Source organism: Aspergillus welwitschiae (assembly GCF_003344945.1).
Source record: "Aspergillus welwitschiae strain CBS 139.54b unplaced genomic scaffold BDQ94scaffold_7, whole genome shotgun sequence".
NCBI classification, from domain to species: domain Eukaryota; kingdom Fungi; phylum Ascomycota; class Eurotiomycetes; order Eurotiales; family Aspergillaceae; genus Aspergillus; species Aspergillus welwitschiae.
This window is the reverse complement of record NW_020798701.1, coordinates 961-17892: the sequence shown is the minus strand read 5'-3', so window position 1 is coordinate 17892 and position 16932 is coordinate 961. Positions and strand designations below refer to the sequence as shown.

Sequence of the window (16932 nt, the reverse complement as noted above, 5' to 3'; positions counted from 1 at the left end):
GTTGTGATGATATTCAGCGGAAGCCTGCTTCCTCGTAATTTCAAAGGCGACGCGTGATGAGTGAGAAGCCTACTCGTAGGTGTATTCAACTATCAGGGTATCATCACTTCATGTACGTCGGGGGTGGCATAAGCTAGCCAAAACCTTCTCTAACGTGCCCGTTCAAACTCGCATTATTGACAGAAGAGGAAAGTCAAGTGGATCCAAGGGGCTGCTAATATGCACTCTCTACGTTGAAAATTTGTAGGCAACCATTATGTTGCAGCTACCCCCTGGCGCGGGGCGATGAAGACCCCCCACAGAATAAACTTAAGCCAAGTACCCCGTAGTTACTATCTAAGGTTTCACTAGGTTAGGTGGCCCGGAATGTAAGGTTTATCGTAGGATACTGGGAGTCAAAGAGAGTTCTAGACATCATAGAGTATCTACGCAGTGTTTACTTTTCTCATCAAGTCTCGAGATTGGTGGAGTCAAGCACGCCAATTGAAAATGCTAATCGGATGATTGGGATGGACCCTCGCAATCTGTCCAAAAAAGGGAAAAACCATAGTGGGGAGGTCTCGCTGTTTCCATGGACACAGCCATGGTTACCCGCCTTGGTGGCCAAATGTTGAATTCACACCTTGATAATTGGTTTCCCATCTATTTTCTAAACGGATGGCGATATCATTTTTCCGCCCCTCTCATTGGACAACAAACGCCCCCCATTAGGTATAACAAAGAGTGAGTCATCTCATACCGAAAGTCTCGGTATACACTCAGGGCACTACCAAAATTATCTCATGCTATACAACTATGCGATGAAAAAGTAATCACTGGTCTGCGTCCGGCCGCAGACAGAAGAAGAGGCCCCACTCCTGGCACAAGCTTGCACCTGAGTAAGGATACTCTGTGCTGTTCTCTCAGGCGATGATGACTTTTTCGGCCGCTCCGTAGTCCACCAGGGCAATCTCATCGACATGCGCGCGATATAGACACGGTCAGTGCCGGGGCGGAGTGATTGCAGCCGCGTCGTTTATACCAAAAGAAGTTTGAGAATGAAATCGGATTATGGTACATAAAATCTGAAGCGATTTGATGTTGTTTTTGCGGAACGATATTAGTAATCCCGTGGTGTTAACGTTAACTTGCGGCAACCCTCGTGGCGATCCTTCAGATTCTACCCGATTATTCGTCTCCAATGCCACCACGAGACGCGTAGAACAACTCAGGAAGCCAACAGTCTATCTGACCAGATATGGACTTCCAACGGTTACGTTTCAAACAAGTGATGGTCAGCGGATCTTCAAATCCGAACACGCAGCAGGAGTACAAGACTTTACCGAACCGAGCGCGAAACAAAAGCAAACTGGGCTGCCGAGAATGCAAGACAAAGCGGGTCAAATGCGATGAGGCCTATCCAACGTGCAAGCGGTGTCAGCGTCGAGGCCTTGTCTGTTCGTCGGCACCGCGGCCAACACAGTGGCAAGTTGAAGCACCGTGGCTCTCATTGCAGCCTAAAACACATGTCAATCGACGTCTACTACAGTATTACCTGGAGAAAGTCAGCCAAGCGTTCGTTATAGATCCTGAGAACAATCCATTCTCTTTTCCTATATTGAAAGACATTGCCCAATCTCCGGCACTTCTCCATGCTATCCAGTCAATCAGTGCCAGCCATGAACAGTACTTCCCGGTCCAAGCCCCCATTCTGGCCCTTGAGGAACGTGGCAAAGCCATAGCTTGCCTTCGAAGAGAGATAGATCAAGTCCAACGTGCTCATTACACGCACTTTCTGACCATAATGCTGTTGTCTCTTATGCAAGTTGCTGGTCCTGACCCGAAGGACTATGGCAAACAGCACTTATTCGGTGCCTGTGCCTTGATCAACAGTATGCTCCAAGACACATCTGTGTCGACGACTAACGACCCTGTGGTTCGACTCTGCCTGGGAGTCTATCTTTACTGGGACATGGGCAGTTCGTTCTTAGTAAAGCCCGGTGAATTACAGGGTGTCAACTCATTCAACATATTTCTCGCGGTGCGCAGGATGGGTGACTGGCACCACCCAATGTATGGAACATGTAGCCGTCTACTACTTACCATAGCGAATGTCGGACGATATTGCCGGCAGGTACATGATATGCCGCAGAGACGCAACTTCGCCCAAGAAGATATGCTGGAGGCGGAGCTTAGTAACTGGACGACGAACTCCAATAACCCCGACCTGGTCCACTTATATGAAGCGTTCCGCAACCACGGTCTTGTTCTCCTTTATCAATCTCGTGCACATGCACAGAGGAGTCTTTCTACGGATACGAATTCGACCAAAGCACAAGAGTCATTGATCCTACGGTACGCCGAAGAAACAGTTCGTCATCTGATGCTAATCCCTTCGTCCTCGTACTATCTCAATTTTCAATCCCTTGCTCTTCTATCAGCCGGGTCCGAATTGACCGAGTCGCATCACCTCCTGCGCGATAAAGTGCGTGACAGACTGCGGGCCATCTACTCTTTGAATCGCATACCCGCAAATTTAATGGCTCTTCAACTTGTTGAAGAACTTTGGGATGCCCGAGACAGTGGTAACTCCACCTCCTTCTGGCTATCGCACATGCTGCAGAAGGATTGGCTGTTGCTTCTTGTATGAGGTTCTAGATGCCCCACACTTCAATTTTGAATTACAAGAACAGTCCCATGCTTTCCGGAAACAAATTGAAAATTTTCCGACATCCCGAGACCCTTGAAAAACTATGGGCAAAGATAGCGGCAGCCGCACGCCACATGACTTTACCGCGCCAATTAGCACTCAACATCCAGCCCGAATAAACGACGATGAGGATAAGCGGCGGCTTTCGAACATGACAACCCACAGACATTGCCAACGCCAAGGTCACATCAGCACTATTCAGCGCAGACACCAGGATGCCGCTTAGGCATAAGGCGTCAGCATAACCGAAACGGTTTGACCCGGTTCAGAAACGCACTCGGTCGGCCGAAATCGCACATAGCAACACAGCGTGGCTCAGAGAATTAGTAATATAAATCAAGCTAACAAGCCCCGATTCTATGTGTGGAACTGTGGCGTTCCAATTTCGGGGTCATCAAGGGAACATCAACGCTGCAGCCAGCGGTCGGTGTGGAGGATCGGCTGCTACGGCAAGGACAGGAAACCCCATGGATTTAATTTTGAAACCAATACGGCAGGGTTGTACCTCACTGATAAGAAGCTGGCCGACCAAATGCGGTTTGCATGAGTCATATTCTTGATGTATGGACCTTCAGTATGCCGTACTAATTATGTATTTAAGCAAGGTGTGAATAGTATAACTTATCGCTTATGCATTTTCACCCCATTTCAAGCGGAATATATACTCATAAGGCTGATCACAGGACGAACAGTCCACTGTTATCTGCGCTCACTACACTAGGGTGTGAATGGTAATTCGAATTGACAATCGCAAACACAAAATGTCAAGGTCAGCAATCTTCGGGAAGTTCCTGCTTGGATCCCGACAACTGATCCTTTACACAACGTAGGCATTCAAGCAGCAGCAACCTTTGGCAGTCACCCATAACTTAGGTCTGGATCTCGTTTGAACAGAAAATCAGTATCTTCCAGAAACTTCCGACCTTCGAGAGCATGCGGAAGAAACCCCTGGGTAGATGGCAGCCTTTTCTGACTTTGTTGGAAGTCAGTAGTCACGAACCGGTCAGCCTCTCTCAGAAGCTCGGGTCTACGATCCAAGATGTGAAAAGGGATTGGAAGATCGCCCATCCCAGGCTCCTTCACTGCAGCAAGGGCATTATTAAGCCCACGATAAGATCGAGTGCTCTTCTTCGACAAACACATTGTTATCACCAGTTGAGCCAAAGCAGACTGTGCGTCATTGATCCCTAGCTTCTCAATCATCAAGTAGACTGAGGTTGCATATGTTTGCAACACATTATTTGCCAGCCCAATGTCCTCCGACGTCGCCACGATAAGTCGGCGAGCGATAAACAAAGGGTTCTCGCCTGACTGGAGCATTCGTACAAGGTAATATAGCGCAGCATCGGGATCACTGCCTCGGATTGACTTGTGAAGTGCTGAAATGGTGTCATAGTGCTGGTCGCCCGAACGGTCGTAGAGTAAGCTCTTGGTTAATGAATACTTCAGCTTCTCCTTGGTCATATTTGGCCGTCTGCAGAGATCCGTAGCTATCTCCAGAACGTTTAGTGCGGTTCTACTGTCCCCATCAGCGAATTCAGCTATGTATTGAAGGAATTCATCATCCAGAAGCGGGGATGACTTTGGGTGGGTTTGTGATATCAATGAACGACCAAGGATAGCGGCCAAATCAGTGGCAGTTGGCTTTGCGACAGTGAAGACCCTGCATTTATAGACAAGAGTATGGTGAATGTTCAATGATGGGTTCTCTGTCGTCGCACCGATGAGAGTAGTTTTATTTCTTCGCATAGCATCGAGAAAGATATCTTGTTGTGGACGCGTGAGTCGATGTATCTCATCACAGAATATGATGGATTTATTCCGACCATCGTGCACATCCTGTGTAGCCTTGGTGACGATGTCTCTGTACTCTGTCGTTGTTGTAGTTAAGCTACTGATCTCGTAGACCTTTCTCCTCGTCATTGGCCCGATGATCCTGGCAATTGTAGTTTTACCACTTCCTGGGGGCCCCCATAAAATCAGGTTCGGAAGCTCATCTTGTTCAATCAACCGCCTGAGTGTACCATTTGGCCCGATCAAGGATTTCTGACCGACGATATCATCAAAGCATCGTGGCCGAACTTGCTCAGCTAGAGGTGCATGCCGAAGATTTTTTCCCTCCGTTGCTAATCCCGTATGTGGCTTCTTGCGTGTGGTATTGGAATCCGGTTGAGAGACCGCTCTCTTTGAGCTTCCGGTAACACTAGCGGATGGTCCTGTTGACTTGCGATTCTCTTTCAACTGACATTGTTCCGTTGGTAGTAGAGAGTTGCAGTCATTTTCGCTTAAGGTAGATGATGTCGTACTTTGTAGGTGGGTAATTGCGATGAATTTTTGACAGCCAGAATCGAGGTGTTCGTTGATTTTTGATAGAAAGACGTGTTTATGGCATATGGGACATCTGATCATGGTTGAGATGGGATTAGCACACTCCGTCAGGCATTGGATCGTATCGAATAAAAAGGGACTATTTCATTTGTATGGGTTATGGTGCTACACTGGGGTTCTTGGAAACTGGGCTTGTTGGGTAACTAGGCATCTTTATTCTTCTGTGTTGCTTTGCTCCTCGAAGACCATAGAAGATCTCTGTCACCGACCATAGGGGGCCTGGATCCATGTGGTGAAAGTTAAAATCTCGCGTTTTGATCTAAAATGGTAATTCGGCGGACCCGATGTGGGCCAAAGCCACTAGTCTCACCACATATGCAAAGGTCCTTCGCTGGGAGGAGGAAGTGGGCCGGTTTCCTTATTATACAGAGTCTTCAAACACTGCCTATGCTATATTAGAAAATAATCATTGGATGAAAATTTTCTCCAAATACCAAGTATCCTTGAGAATTGAAATAATATGTTTATGCAAAAACAATTAAATTATATATAGATACTTGGTGATTGCATCATTAATAAAGACTAATGAACAGATCCTGGCTTAATACTTAATATATTTAGGCCTGATAATATGGCCTGTAGATTAATTTATTATAGGAATATTACTGATTATACCTTACCCGTGTTAATGTCTAAATATATATAGTAGATAGATCCTGGTACTAAGAATAGTTAAGATAGTCAACTATCCTGTTCTTAACTATACTGCAGTCAGATATAAATATTCTCATAGTCTGGCCGTTAACCTATTCTGATGGAAGGTATAAAATTTCCTATTAACCTGACTACAGGGATCTTGTAGTATTTTGAGCAGTAGAAGACATTGTTGAGACAGACTTCTGAGTAGTATAATATAATCTGTTCTGTTCAACTGCTGCGACGCCACATTTATAATATAGCTATTCAAATTGAAGTGCCCAGCTACAGTCATTCTCGAAATAGGCTTGACCAATGTATACTGAGTAACTCTTCATCGCCTCATCACCAAGGCCTTAGCGCAGATTTCTTATTGGGTGGGTCGCATTTAATTTGAGGGACATTGTAAGATGCAGGCCATATGCTACCGGATCTTCTTATGTAATATTACATAAATAGGTACAAAAATTCTGTGGAATGACATGGAAGGCCTGGAACATGTAGGGTGTCTCTGCAAGTCATGTGGCAAAGGCCTTCTAGCGCCTTGTCACTTGATGATCTACCGGGTGGCCATATTCACCTTATCGTGCATGATATGGATCTTTTTAGCATGGTGAGATCTTCCCAAACCTCTCCAGGGCCATAATTTTTGTGTGAGTCATCCCGAGGTACATTCCATATCATCAAAAGGAAGTGGTTTTGTGCCTCGAGCGTGAGAAAGCATGTGCTAAGCCCACTACCAAGAATATCAGGTTAAAGCAGTAATCTTGTAAAAGAGGGGTATTGTAATACTTAACATGTTTTAGAATACATATATATTTGTCGGAACGGGTTGGCCATTTGCGCAGGCGGCTCGACTCTTTGCCTTATCGCGGTACTATCACGACGTGATCCTCTTGTTCGTGCGACTTGAGTTACCAATAGGGTGGCTGAGGCAAGCTGGCCACGCTGCTGACTCGCCCCGATGTCGTTTTTCCCAGAAGGCAGTTCAATGTGGCTTGAACCCCGCGCGCCAAAAGTAGGGAAGAGAGCGGTGACATGGTCATACAATGTCACGAAGTGTGCTGTGGGAGATGTGCTGTACACAGTCAGAACGTTCTGGATCAACAAATCCCCCGGGCCCGATTTTCACCGCTAGAATCGCGCAACCTACTTTGCAGCGAGTCAGTCGCACCCGCAGCTGATTTCCTACCGCAGATCCTTGTCGGTGATATGTTTAGTCGACATGGTGTTTTCTAGGCTTCCTTAGTTCTCTCTCCAGTACAGTAATATTAGATTACATGAAGGGCTATGCGAAACTGGCTGGCCTTATATCTATGGTTTTGTAGGATCTGCGGGCAATTGGAAGGCCTTGGTGGAAAGTATATGATTGAACTGCAACCCGAAATGAAGAAGAATCAGATTTGGTGACCATGATCCTTACACAGAAGAAGATAATATTATTTGAAACTAGCCGTTCGCAAGCCATATTCAGTGGAATATTGCTGAAATTTCCCGAGCTCAAGCTTGTCATTAGGGTGAAATGATACGGAACTAGGTGCTCATGAAACCGGTGTTTTTCTTTTTAATTACAAACAAGTCAGGTCGTCCTTCCTGATTTCGATCACCTATAATACACTCGAACAAATCATCGGTCTCGTTTAAGTCGTGCCAGTCTGAAGGATGACCTTGAGCGGCGCTGGAAGACCGCCATCTCATATTCGCATATAGCCCAGATGACTGATAGACAAGCCGGCCTGCTTTTGTGCAAAAGTGATATCCCACGATCCGAATATCAATAACATGACGAATGCTTCCGCTGAAACTCCGCAAAAAAAAAAAAAAAAAAAAAAAAAAAAAAAAATCGATTTTAAGAGCTAGACAAGTGGATCCTACTTCGTAATTGACCTCGAGCTCAAGTGCCATATATGCCGTAGATGTTCCAAACCTGCCCGCCGACATTCGCGATGCAGTGAGCGTCCATGTCGACGTTCTGCGCATCGTGTGGAAAAAAAAAAAAAAAAAAGCCGGAAAAAAAAACAAAAAAAAAAAAAAAAAAAAAAAAAAAAAAAAAAAAATTCTTTTATATGACTGAGGCCTTTTGTAATCATACTTTCATTTACGTTCAAAGCAATTCGTATTATACTGAGATAGATCCATGTTTCTAGAGTGACCCAGGCCTGTTACAAGCGGTGATTCTGATTCGGCAAGTTCATCAAGTAACCTGGAGTATGGGGATGGATATCGGCCAGCAAGGTAATGTACCATCACATCGCCATCACAACTTATACCCTCGGAACAAAAGCTCGGCTTCCCAGGATTGTTCGACCATGGAGTGAAGAGATATAGACGGTTGATAGTTGACAAGTGGCTAGAAGCATAGCATATACTTCAGTGGATCAGCCAAAGCTTCAAGAATTGCGTATCAATATTACACGCATTGTAAGTTGTAACTTTGAGCTTACCTGAAATTACATAGTATCTTGTTTTATATCAAGAGACTCGTCATATAATACTAACCGAACCCCAGCCCGAGGGAGAACGCCGCATGAGTGACCTCACAACCTAACGGTATAGCCTGACTTTATTTGAGGCCGCAGGTTAACACACGTGCGGACTTTTGCATGTAGATCACTTTCCCAGATAGGTTGAGCTTATTTTGAATGATCCGGAGGATTGAAATAAAGTATCTGAATTTCCATGCTACTTGCATCCAAATCAAGAAACTCTAATTTTGAAGGTTCGCAGATCTTCTGACCTCGTACCCATAAACCTATCACGTCTCCAGACCGTACCGAACTCAGAAATAACTAATGGTCCAGACTTCCACTGATGAGGTGGAAAAGTCAGCCGGACTTACAATCCATCTACGAGAACTAGTGCGAGAGTATCTTACTGCGCCGCTCTTTATGGTTCACATGGATATTGGCTCACGGTGGGGAAATGGCCGAATGGGTTGGATTATTAGTTTACTACAGCAGTTCTAAATAGTGTATTGAAAAATAATCGCAAGAAAAAATAGTATGAGATCCTTAATTTGTAAGACAAGACAATTTACAATAACAACCACCGCCATCAGCTCAGAGGACATGCTGACGAATTAGTTGCCGAGCCGTCTAAAGCAGAGAATGAGTACTTTTTACCGACAGTAATGGTGTTAGCTTGCACGGAGGATCATTACCGAGCCTCAGCTTGCGAGTGGTTCGCGGCTGGCGAAGTCCAGGTGCTTAGATGGAGTAAGAAAACTGTTTGTTGGAACTAGAGAGTGTAAAACATCCTTATTGTGAAAAGAAGGGAGGCATTTTTGGAACTCTGATTGTTTGACTGCAATTCAATATTGAGACTCCCATTTACTGCTGTACTCGCTCCATCGCCACAATTGCTGAGGGCTTAGGTAATCCCCTACATTAATACCAGATTAGAAACTAATATAGTCTCTATGTTTAGTGTATTCTCTTTAATTATTAATTATTTTTTATTTCTTAATATATTTAGAAATTCTTTCTCTTTATACAAGACCGAGACATGATTCTTTAGTTCAAAGGAGATTTTAATAATATTACTGATTTTCTGGGCGCAGAAGCGGTGCATGCTTTGATTTCAGTAGACAACTGTTCACTTTCTTTCAGGAAGGTAAAGAGATATCGTGCCATGGCTAATATGCAGTAGGCGTGTTAGCAATTCTTCATTAGCCCCAGAAATAGCCTTCAAGTCTCAACCCGGGCCGCTGACGGCCGTAAAAAGGGTATACACGCACAACCCTCAGAAAAGCTTTTCTATCTACTATGGCTGACGCGAACGGAAGTACCCAGAGTACCCAGAGTAGGTGTGACAGGGTAACTGCTCTGGCAGCGTGACAATTGTATGGCAGGTGATCAAGGTGTGTCTCGGAATATTGCCTTCTGCATAGTGGTCCCAAGGTAGAACACGAGCATCGCTACACCAATGTGTATGTGAATCCTGGTGGATATCAGATATTATTCATCCGCGTACTGTCACGAATAATACTAGCCTGGGTAGATCTCCATGCTAAGTCGAGACTAGCGCCGTAAAGCTTAAATTAGCGGGGTGGATCTGGACCCCGCTCACCCTGCCGGATCCGAGAGTTGCATCTCGCCCGGTCGGCATAGTGGCCTCAGGTCCTGTAAAATTCATTATCGCTAGGCTGGTCGGTCTCGATGAGTCTATATCACATGTTCTACCCCGGGTTTGAGATGAATACGAAGGCCAAGAAGCATTCTCTGGCGGAGACGCCGATCGTGCGACATGGTTGAGAGCGTTTTCCTTAGAAACTCGCCAATTGATATTGAGTTCTCCCGGTCGAATATCCATCGATGCCTAGTACTCCAGCGGAAAGATAAATAGCAACGTATGGAAGTCAAAGCAGTTCCAATGACCCAGTACTACTAGTAATAATGTGTATACTTGCTAGTAGCTAGCTTAACATATCTGACTAGTACTGCATTCTAGTACTTCGTCTAATATTTTCTTGACTTAAACAACATGCCTGTTCCCCACTACGGCGTCTGGGCTTGTAAGGCGGTTGACATTTATGCCGAACCACCTAACGTGCGCACGCCACACATCTATCTTCAATTTAATGATAACTCTTCGGGAACGCGAGAGGCTGCTATTAACGTCGAGGGCAGCGGTCAAGAGTCTCGTCTCGTGTACAAGTTACCAAATGAATTGCCTTCTGAAGTCACCCGCAAACTTGAGGGCCTCAAGCTAGGCTTTCACCTAATTCAGGACTTTGACACGGATGGGAACCTAGACAAGCATCGCCATCATCACTTACACTATAGACACCAGAGACTGCGCCACACCGATCTACAGGGACTCGACTATCAGCGTACTGAGGGTCTGGTGAACATTCTGGAAGGCGAGATCTTGGAGTATGATACGGAAGGGCCTAACAATGACCTAAGAGAGAAGCTGGTCCCCCTCCTCGAGGAAGCTAAGAAAGAGAAAGATACCACGACTGTCTATATATTTGGCTCGTCTTACGGATCAGGAATCCATAATATTCATATGAACCAAGGCAGCCATCCGAAGTATGACAATGGTATCTACTCAGATGGGGCCCTACTGTTCAGGTTCGGGGAAAACTGGAAAGGAGTGTTTCTGGCCTTTGCTTCCCAGATGCTACCGACTGATTATAATGGATTAGCAGAGCCAAATAGTGAAAGCTTGGCGCAGTCAATTATGGGCACATGAGAAATCATAATATCCGGGAGTTGATGGTAAAAGCATGCAGTTATCCTGCAACAGATTGGCCTATGCTGGCACAAATTGTGACTTAACTTATCCTTAGCTGTAATAGTTGTTTTGAACATTCCTTTTAATATTTTAATCGCATTCTCAATGTCCCCATTTAAACGCCAACCTAATATCAGAGAAGAGATTGTTGATGATAGATAGTAATATATACTACTTATATATTTGCTCTATATTTGCTCCATTCTTGCTACTACCCAACGCATTCTATTACAACTTGGTACTTCATTCAGTCTTTGGCTTTTATTGCACAGAAAAAGTAATAATTGAGACGATGGTATAGACTCCTGAGCTGTGAGAGTTCATTAATAAGAGTAAATATTGGAAGCCGTTAGTGGTTGGCGTTTTGTTTGTTGGTTTTGAATTAGGTTACGAATTTGCGGCTTGCACGGTGGATAAAAAATAATCGCAAAAATGAAAGCCCAACGCGGGGCTCACCCGCAGCCTTGAGATGAGAAGTCTCACGCTCTACTTTCCTGTAAATTGTAGGCCACCAGCCTAGTCACGGAACGAAATTTAAACATTCATCCTGTTTACATTTTGTTAAACACTCTATGTAAGATGGGAGTGCCCTCTTGGAGATGACTCTACCTGCATACACCCATCAGAAAATGGGCTGGAAAGAACATACTTACTCAGGGATATACCCTGACTATTTGAATGTATTTGACGAGCATGTAGTTTGGCAGAACACCAGCTGTAAGGTGGAGCGCCATGTGCCATCCTTTCGTTTTTAGCCGCCTGTTCATTTGATTCCACATCGTGCATATAGAATACATCCCCTGAAATATTCTGAGTTGGATTAATCATAGTCTTCAAGTAGCTATTCTGCTTCAAATCTCCAAGACAAGAACTTAGTAAAACATGATTTGTTTCTAATACAGACTCCAGCTCTATTTCATCCGACCAGTGCCCTGGATCAGATATATTATAATATAATTTATCCACATTATATATTTATCAATCTACTAGTAAGACTATAATAAAACAAAAAATATTATACCAGATTTTTATCTATTTTCAAGTTCTTGAAATATAATTACAGCCTTTATAATTAAATCTGCACGCTCCGGTCCTGCAAGGACTCTAATTTCCCTGGATACACCCTCAAGTTCAGAATAAGCTTATGTTATACACAAATGCGTTAACCAGATAATTTCTTGTATAAACTGGCTGACTGTTAAATACTCTGTCTTATAGACCAGTATATCTGAATCAAGTCTCTATTTCTGCCCGGGTATCAATCCAAGAATAATCTGGCTATTTCTAACCAGGATCTATTTTTATTATCCCTTAGCTGCTACAGAAGATTAATCTCTTCAGAAAACTACTGTTTACCTTTCCTAACAGCTCCAAAGTACTCAGAATAACTAGCTAAATAATTTATCTTACCTGCTGGCTTCTTGTCTTTATCTCTTATTTCTATTTTCAGTTTATTAGTAGTAGACACAACTACTATAACCACGATACATTTCGCTTGCTAAAGTCTTACATGTACTTCAACATGTCTAAGCCTGATGAAGTAAAGAAGGGCTCTGCTGTGAACCGCCACCAAATAACATCTTGCAATGCTTTGGGGGGCTTCGAAACAAAGATAAGCCTTGTTGCAGCTCATGTAATATGAAGAAAAAGTAACACCAAATGGGTAGACAAGGCTACGCGTGAGATATGTGTTATCCCTGTAGTATTATTGGTTGATCCAGTTGTGATTTCTGGGGAACTGCAGGCGGTCACCTGGCAGTTGACGTGTACTATTAGACGCCAAACTGACAGGGATCTAGGGAGTAATCCCTAGCCATAGTTGCCCCTAATGAGGGATTTTTTTCCCACTGCCAGTTTTGTGCCTATAGATGGAAGCTCCTGGAACAATCAGCTGAGCAGCGATTATCGAATCCTGACAAAAGGTGAACATCGGAGCAAAGTAGCCGCGGATATATGACCAATCCTCCCAAAAAAGCGAGCTTTATAACTAACAGCATGAAGACACAACAACTACCAGCATACTGCATACACTACATGCTCGCAGTCTTCAGCTACTTATTTAACATCTCTCCAACTGAGACGAAACCTCGACAATATCTTCCCCGCCTTGTGCTCTACGATCCTCAGTGAAAGAGATTTCGAATCCGTACCGGTATCTCCTTAGCCCGTTCACTAGGCCCAAGGTCGCGATAATCTTCAAGCGTGGAGTGGAAGTTATACAAGCCCAGGGGTCTTCGCGTATTGTGGACGGGATTCTAGAGGCTATCAAGAGCTATGGCAGTTTTCGACCACCAACCACAACCGGTCTTACCCCCTGCTCCCCCCGGTCTACTAATAACAACCCACCCACCCCGCCTAGGTCACCGATTGAGAATTGAATAACCCCGAATCCGTGATCTTCTACTCCTGGGTCCACGGTCCAGCACGAACTAAACCAGTTCTTCCGTCGAGAAGGCGATCACATCGGGCTCTACACCTTCTTCCAGCTCGATCGGACGAGCGCAAATCTATCCAACCGTATATTCATCGTTGGCATAGGGAGACTCTTGGTGAGCTTCCATGACTTTGAAAAATGAGCAAACAAAGTATAAATGTGGCTTTTTATGCATTCAGCAATGAGCTTGGGGAAAGGATATCACTGCAGTGAATGAAAATTTGTATTCTTTAAGCAATATGGACACAATATACTATATACACATATATTAGTTGGGCGAGACTATCATTCTATGTTAAGCGGCCCGCGTCACTACCTTCAGGCATTAAAACACAATCTAGACTCTTTAGTAAATAAAATACCTGCGTTCAGACCACATTGGGATGTTTGCGGCGACAGCAAAGATGCTCGTAAATCAAGCCCTCAGCGGTCGGCCGTCGGACACTAGGATGATTGGCGCAAGGCACGCTTATGCATCACATCCGGGCGGACAAGGCTGTATGTAAGACAATCTGCCAGGCTTCCACCACTAAAGCCCTGCTGCCTAAATTAGCGGGGTAGATGAGGGGGTTTGGGACAGCGCACGATCAATATCGACATTCCGGAGGCGCAATGAGGCTCTCTTGTTGCTTGTGATTGCAGTCCAAACAAACCCCGAAGGCTGGCGCATGTCACACCAGTCCATCCTGTCGGGCTCCAAAGGGACAAAATGGGTAGCAAAAAGAATGAGGCTCAAAATACTCTTCATTAGAGCCCTTCATAGAATACTGCATATAAGTCACCTCCGGCAAATGCACCAATATTGCATGGCATCCTCCTCATTTGTCATTCCTTATATCAAACATTCCTATGAACTTCAAAATGCTGAGTAGCTCAAAGAGTAAGTCAGGTTTGATTGGAGTTTATGTAAAATGAAGCTCACTGAGTATATTCTCTTCAGTCCAAAACGTCTCTCCAGGCTCTCTTTGCGATATATTTAACCTCTATCAAACAAAGCCAGATAACAGGGGTCGCGCATCGTGGACTAAAGAACTCCCTGAAAATCTGGTCGAGCCGGCCGAGGGCGCTGAATCAAGCTCTTACGCGATCATTGTGAGAAACATCAAATGTTACGATGGTCGCAAGAGTCTTACGATTCATTCAATTGTACTGCAAAGTGAACCGCTCAAGAAGTTTCTCACTCCTGTAATGGCGGGATATCCAGGACTTACGATGAGCCTGGACCGAATCGAGTTCAGCAAGCCATTCAAACCTTTCGTTCATCGCTGGGAGAAATTCACAGCCGCTCGAGAGAGTGAACAAGATGCAACGACCAAGGCACATGTCGACCTGCTGTATGAGCTTCTAGAAAGCGAACTACATGATACTATCTCCAGGAAGTCCGATCTTATCTCAAACGGTGTCGTGACTCACGCCTTGCTTTGGACCCTTTTCCAGCCAGGTGACATCGTTTTTAGCGTCTTGGATAATCGACCCCGTGCTTTCATTTGTGGAACAGGCGATATGGATTCTCGAAGCGGGACGTTCGAACTGAACGGAAAGTACATCGACTTTGATGGTGACAAATTTGGATTTTCAACATATGAGTTCCAACTGGAGGCATTCGAAGGAACATGCCCTATCACAGATTTGTCTGTGGCACCCCTGGCATATCACGAAAACAGGGATGCGATTGAGAAAGAATTATTATTGCGTGGAAGCCTCTGGGAGAGCCTGAGAGGATACCATTACAAGCAATATGATGGAGTCGGCAAGGGATACCTTTTCGGTCGTGAGGTAAAACTCAACATCACAAGTCGCATTGTAATTGACACGGCGGCATATATCACGTTCAATCCTAACGAAGAACTTCATTTGTCAAATACCATCGCGGGAGAGCTTTCCGAGGTCCAAAGGATGATAGCCACACCGATGTTGCGTGGTTATGCTCTCAAAGACAAGAAATGGCTCGAGTTCTTTGTCGACAATGTCACAGACATTACCTGGAACGCGCAAGCGTTTCAATCCTTGGTCCTGCCAGACAGTCAGCAACATTTGAAGAAACTCATCCTTGCCGTTGCCAAGTCGAAGTCGAATGGCCTTGAAGTTTTTGATGATGTCGTCCAGGGCAAAGGACGTGGCGTTATTATGCTTCTCCGTGGTCCGCCCGGAGTGGGCAAAACTTTGACGGCTGAGGGTGTTGCAGAGGTCATGAAAGTGCCTCTATACGTTTTGAGTGCGGCAGACCTTGGTACAAGTCCTTCAAGAGTTGAAGAAAGATTGAAGGACGTTCTCTCTATTGTTCCCAAATGGGGAGCTGTCCTTCTTCTTGACGAGGCAGATGTTTTTATGGAGGCCCGCAATTCAACTGATCTCGCGAGGAATGAGTTAGTTTCCATATTCCTTAGGGTTTTGGAATACTATGAGGTAAGATATAAAAGTCCTCTCGCTCTCCTGCTCGCACAGTATCTCACAGATTCCAGGGGATTTTATTTCTCACCAGTAACCGTGCCGAAAACATGGACCCGGCATTTGAATCCCGAATTCACGTGTCGATTTGCTACCCGGAACTTACTGAGACAACGAGACGTCAGATCTGGATGCAGTTCCTGGCTGCTCCAAACGTGGAACAATTCTCCAACGAACAGCTTGACGAAATTGCGAAGTTGGAGTTGAATGGCCGACAGATCAAAAATGTGCTCCGAACCGCCCATCTGCTTGCCCAAGAGGAAAACACCAGCGTCAGCTATGAAGATGTTCAAACGATCCTGAGTTTGAGATCCGTTTAGCACCACCATGGTCAATTGAGTATCTGCTTTCTTTCGTAGTGACATTTCGAACTTGCAGCTCTCAGTTTTTCACATACTGTAGTGCGACAATTTTGAAATTCTGTCTATTTCGTTTTCACTTGTTTTCCTTTGGTTTTCTTCGGGGGACAGTGCAACTGATGGCACGGATGCGATGACCACATGAGTCTTTCCTCCCAGCTCGCGCATGTATATCCTCAAGAGCCTACTTTATGAAAGCTTGCTACGTACTTCGCAATAATATATGTTTAGGTGATGAACTAAATTACAATCCTCCAGCTTGCACACCTAATTCTTCCGTAAATTTTCAGTCAAATTACCAGACTAGACATCTAATCCTGCATTTTCATACAAATTGCTCAGAGACTTGAATATATAGGACTATCTAAAACTTCTTAAACATTATAGAATTTATAGAAAAACTCCTGGAATTATCTGTGTCGTTCTTGAGATAAATTCACTTGTTAGTTCAAGTAATATATGGAAATATCAGAGGAGTATATGTATGAATACTAGCTGTGAAATCTATAATCATATTTCACTAGGAGAGGAATAATAAAGAATGACTTTATAGAATTAGTTAAATGCGATGCGATGGCTGGAGAAATCTAGGTGTCGTCTGATGGGATACAAAAATATATAACGCTTAAGCAGTGGCGGTGGCTTGTCAATCAATCTTCTTCGACAGTCGCTCATACCATAGTACCATTAATAAAATTATAGGATAATCCTGGTTCACTTCCTGTTGTGAACGACATAGG

At 44.5% G+C, this 16932-nt stretch overlaps 4 protein-coding genes across 4 annotated transcripts; 3 read left to right on the top strand and 1 right to left on the bottom strand.

Annotated features, from left to right (window-relative positions):
* Positions 1 to 1055: 1055 nt before the first annotated feature.
* On the top strand, positions 1056 to 2718 carry BDQ94DRAFT_185234 (uncharacterized protein). Its single transcript, XM_026774830.1, has one exon. It carries the CDS (start codon positions 1238 to 1240, stop codon positions 2627 to 2629), a length of 1392 nt encoding a protein of 463 aa, XP_026629069.1. The 5' UTR covers positions 1056 to 1237; the 3' UTR covers positions 2630 to 2718.
* Positions 2719 to 3547: 829 nt separating this feature from the next.
* Positions 3548 to 5098, bottom strand: BDQ94DRAFT_157658 (werner helicase interacting protein; the record flags this gene model as incomplete). The annotated part of the gene is made up of 1 exon (XM_026768787.1): positions 3548 to 5098. The coding sequence occupies one exon, from the start codon at positions 5096 to 5098 to the stop codon at positions 3548 to 3550; it is 1551 nt and encodes a 516-aa protein (XP_026629068.1).
* Positions 5099 to 10195: 5097 nt separating this feature from the next.
* On the top strand, positions 10196 to 10909 carry BDQ94DRAFT_157657 (YukJ family protein; the record flags this gene model as incomplete). The annotated part of the gene is made up of 1 exon (XM_026768786.1): positions 10196 to 10909. The coding sequence occupies one exon, from the start codon at positions 10196 to 10198 to the stop codon at positions 10907 to 10909; it is 714 nt and encodes a 237-aa protein (XP_026629067.1).
* Positions 10910 to 14137: 3228 nt separating this feature from the next.
* BDQ94DRAFT_185230 (ATP-binding protein) lies at positions 14138 to 16432 on the top strand. Its single transcript, XM_026774829.1, has 3 exons — positions 14138 to 14265; positions 14326 to 15791; positions 15848 to 16432. The coding sequence occupies exons 1-3, from the start codon at positions 14235 to 14237 to the stop codon at positions 16151 to 16153; spliced, it is 1803 nt and encodes a 600-aa protein (XP_026629066.1). The 5' UTR covers positions 14138 to 14234; the 3' UTR covers positions 16154 to 16432.
* Positions 16433 to 16932: the final 500 nt, after the last annotated feature.

Coding starts and splice junctions, on each gene's coding strand:
- BDQ94DRAFT_185234 (XM_026774830.1), top strand. CDS start 1,238: ATGGACTTCCAACGGTTACGTTTCAAACAAGTGATGGTCAGCGGATCT.
- BDQ94DRAFT_185230 (XM_026774829.1), top strand. CDS start 14,235: ATGAACTTCAAAATGCTGAGTAGCTCAAAGA. Junction 14,266..14,325: donor AATGCTGAGTAGCTCAAAGA/GTAAGTCAGGTT, acceptor TATTCTCTTCAG/TCCAAAACGTCTCTCCAGGC. Junction 15,792..15,847: donor GGGTTTTGGAATACTATGAG/GTAAGATATAAA, acceptor CACAGATTCCAG/GGGATTTTATTTCTCACCAG.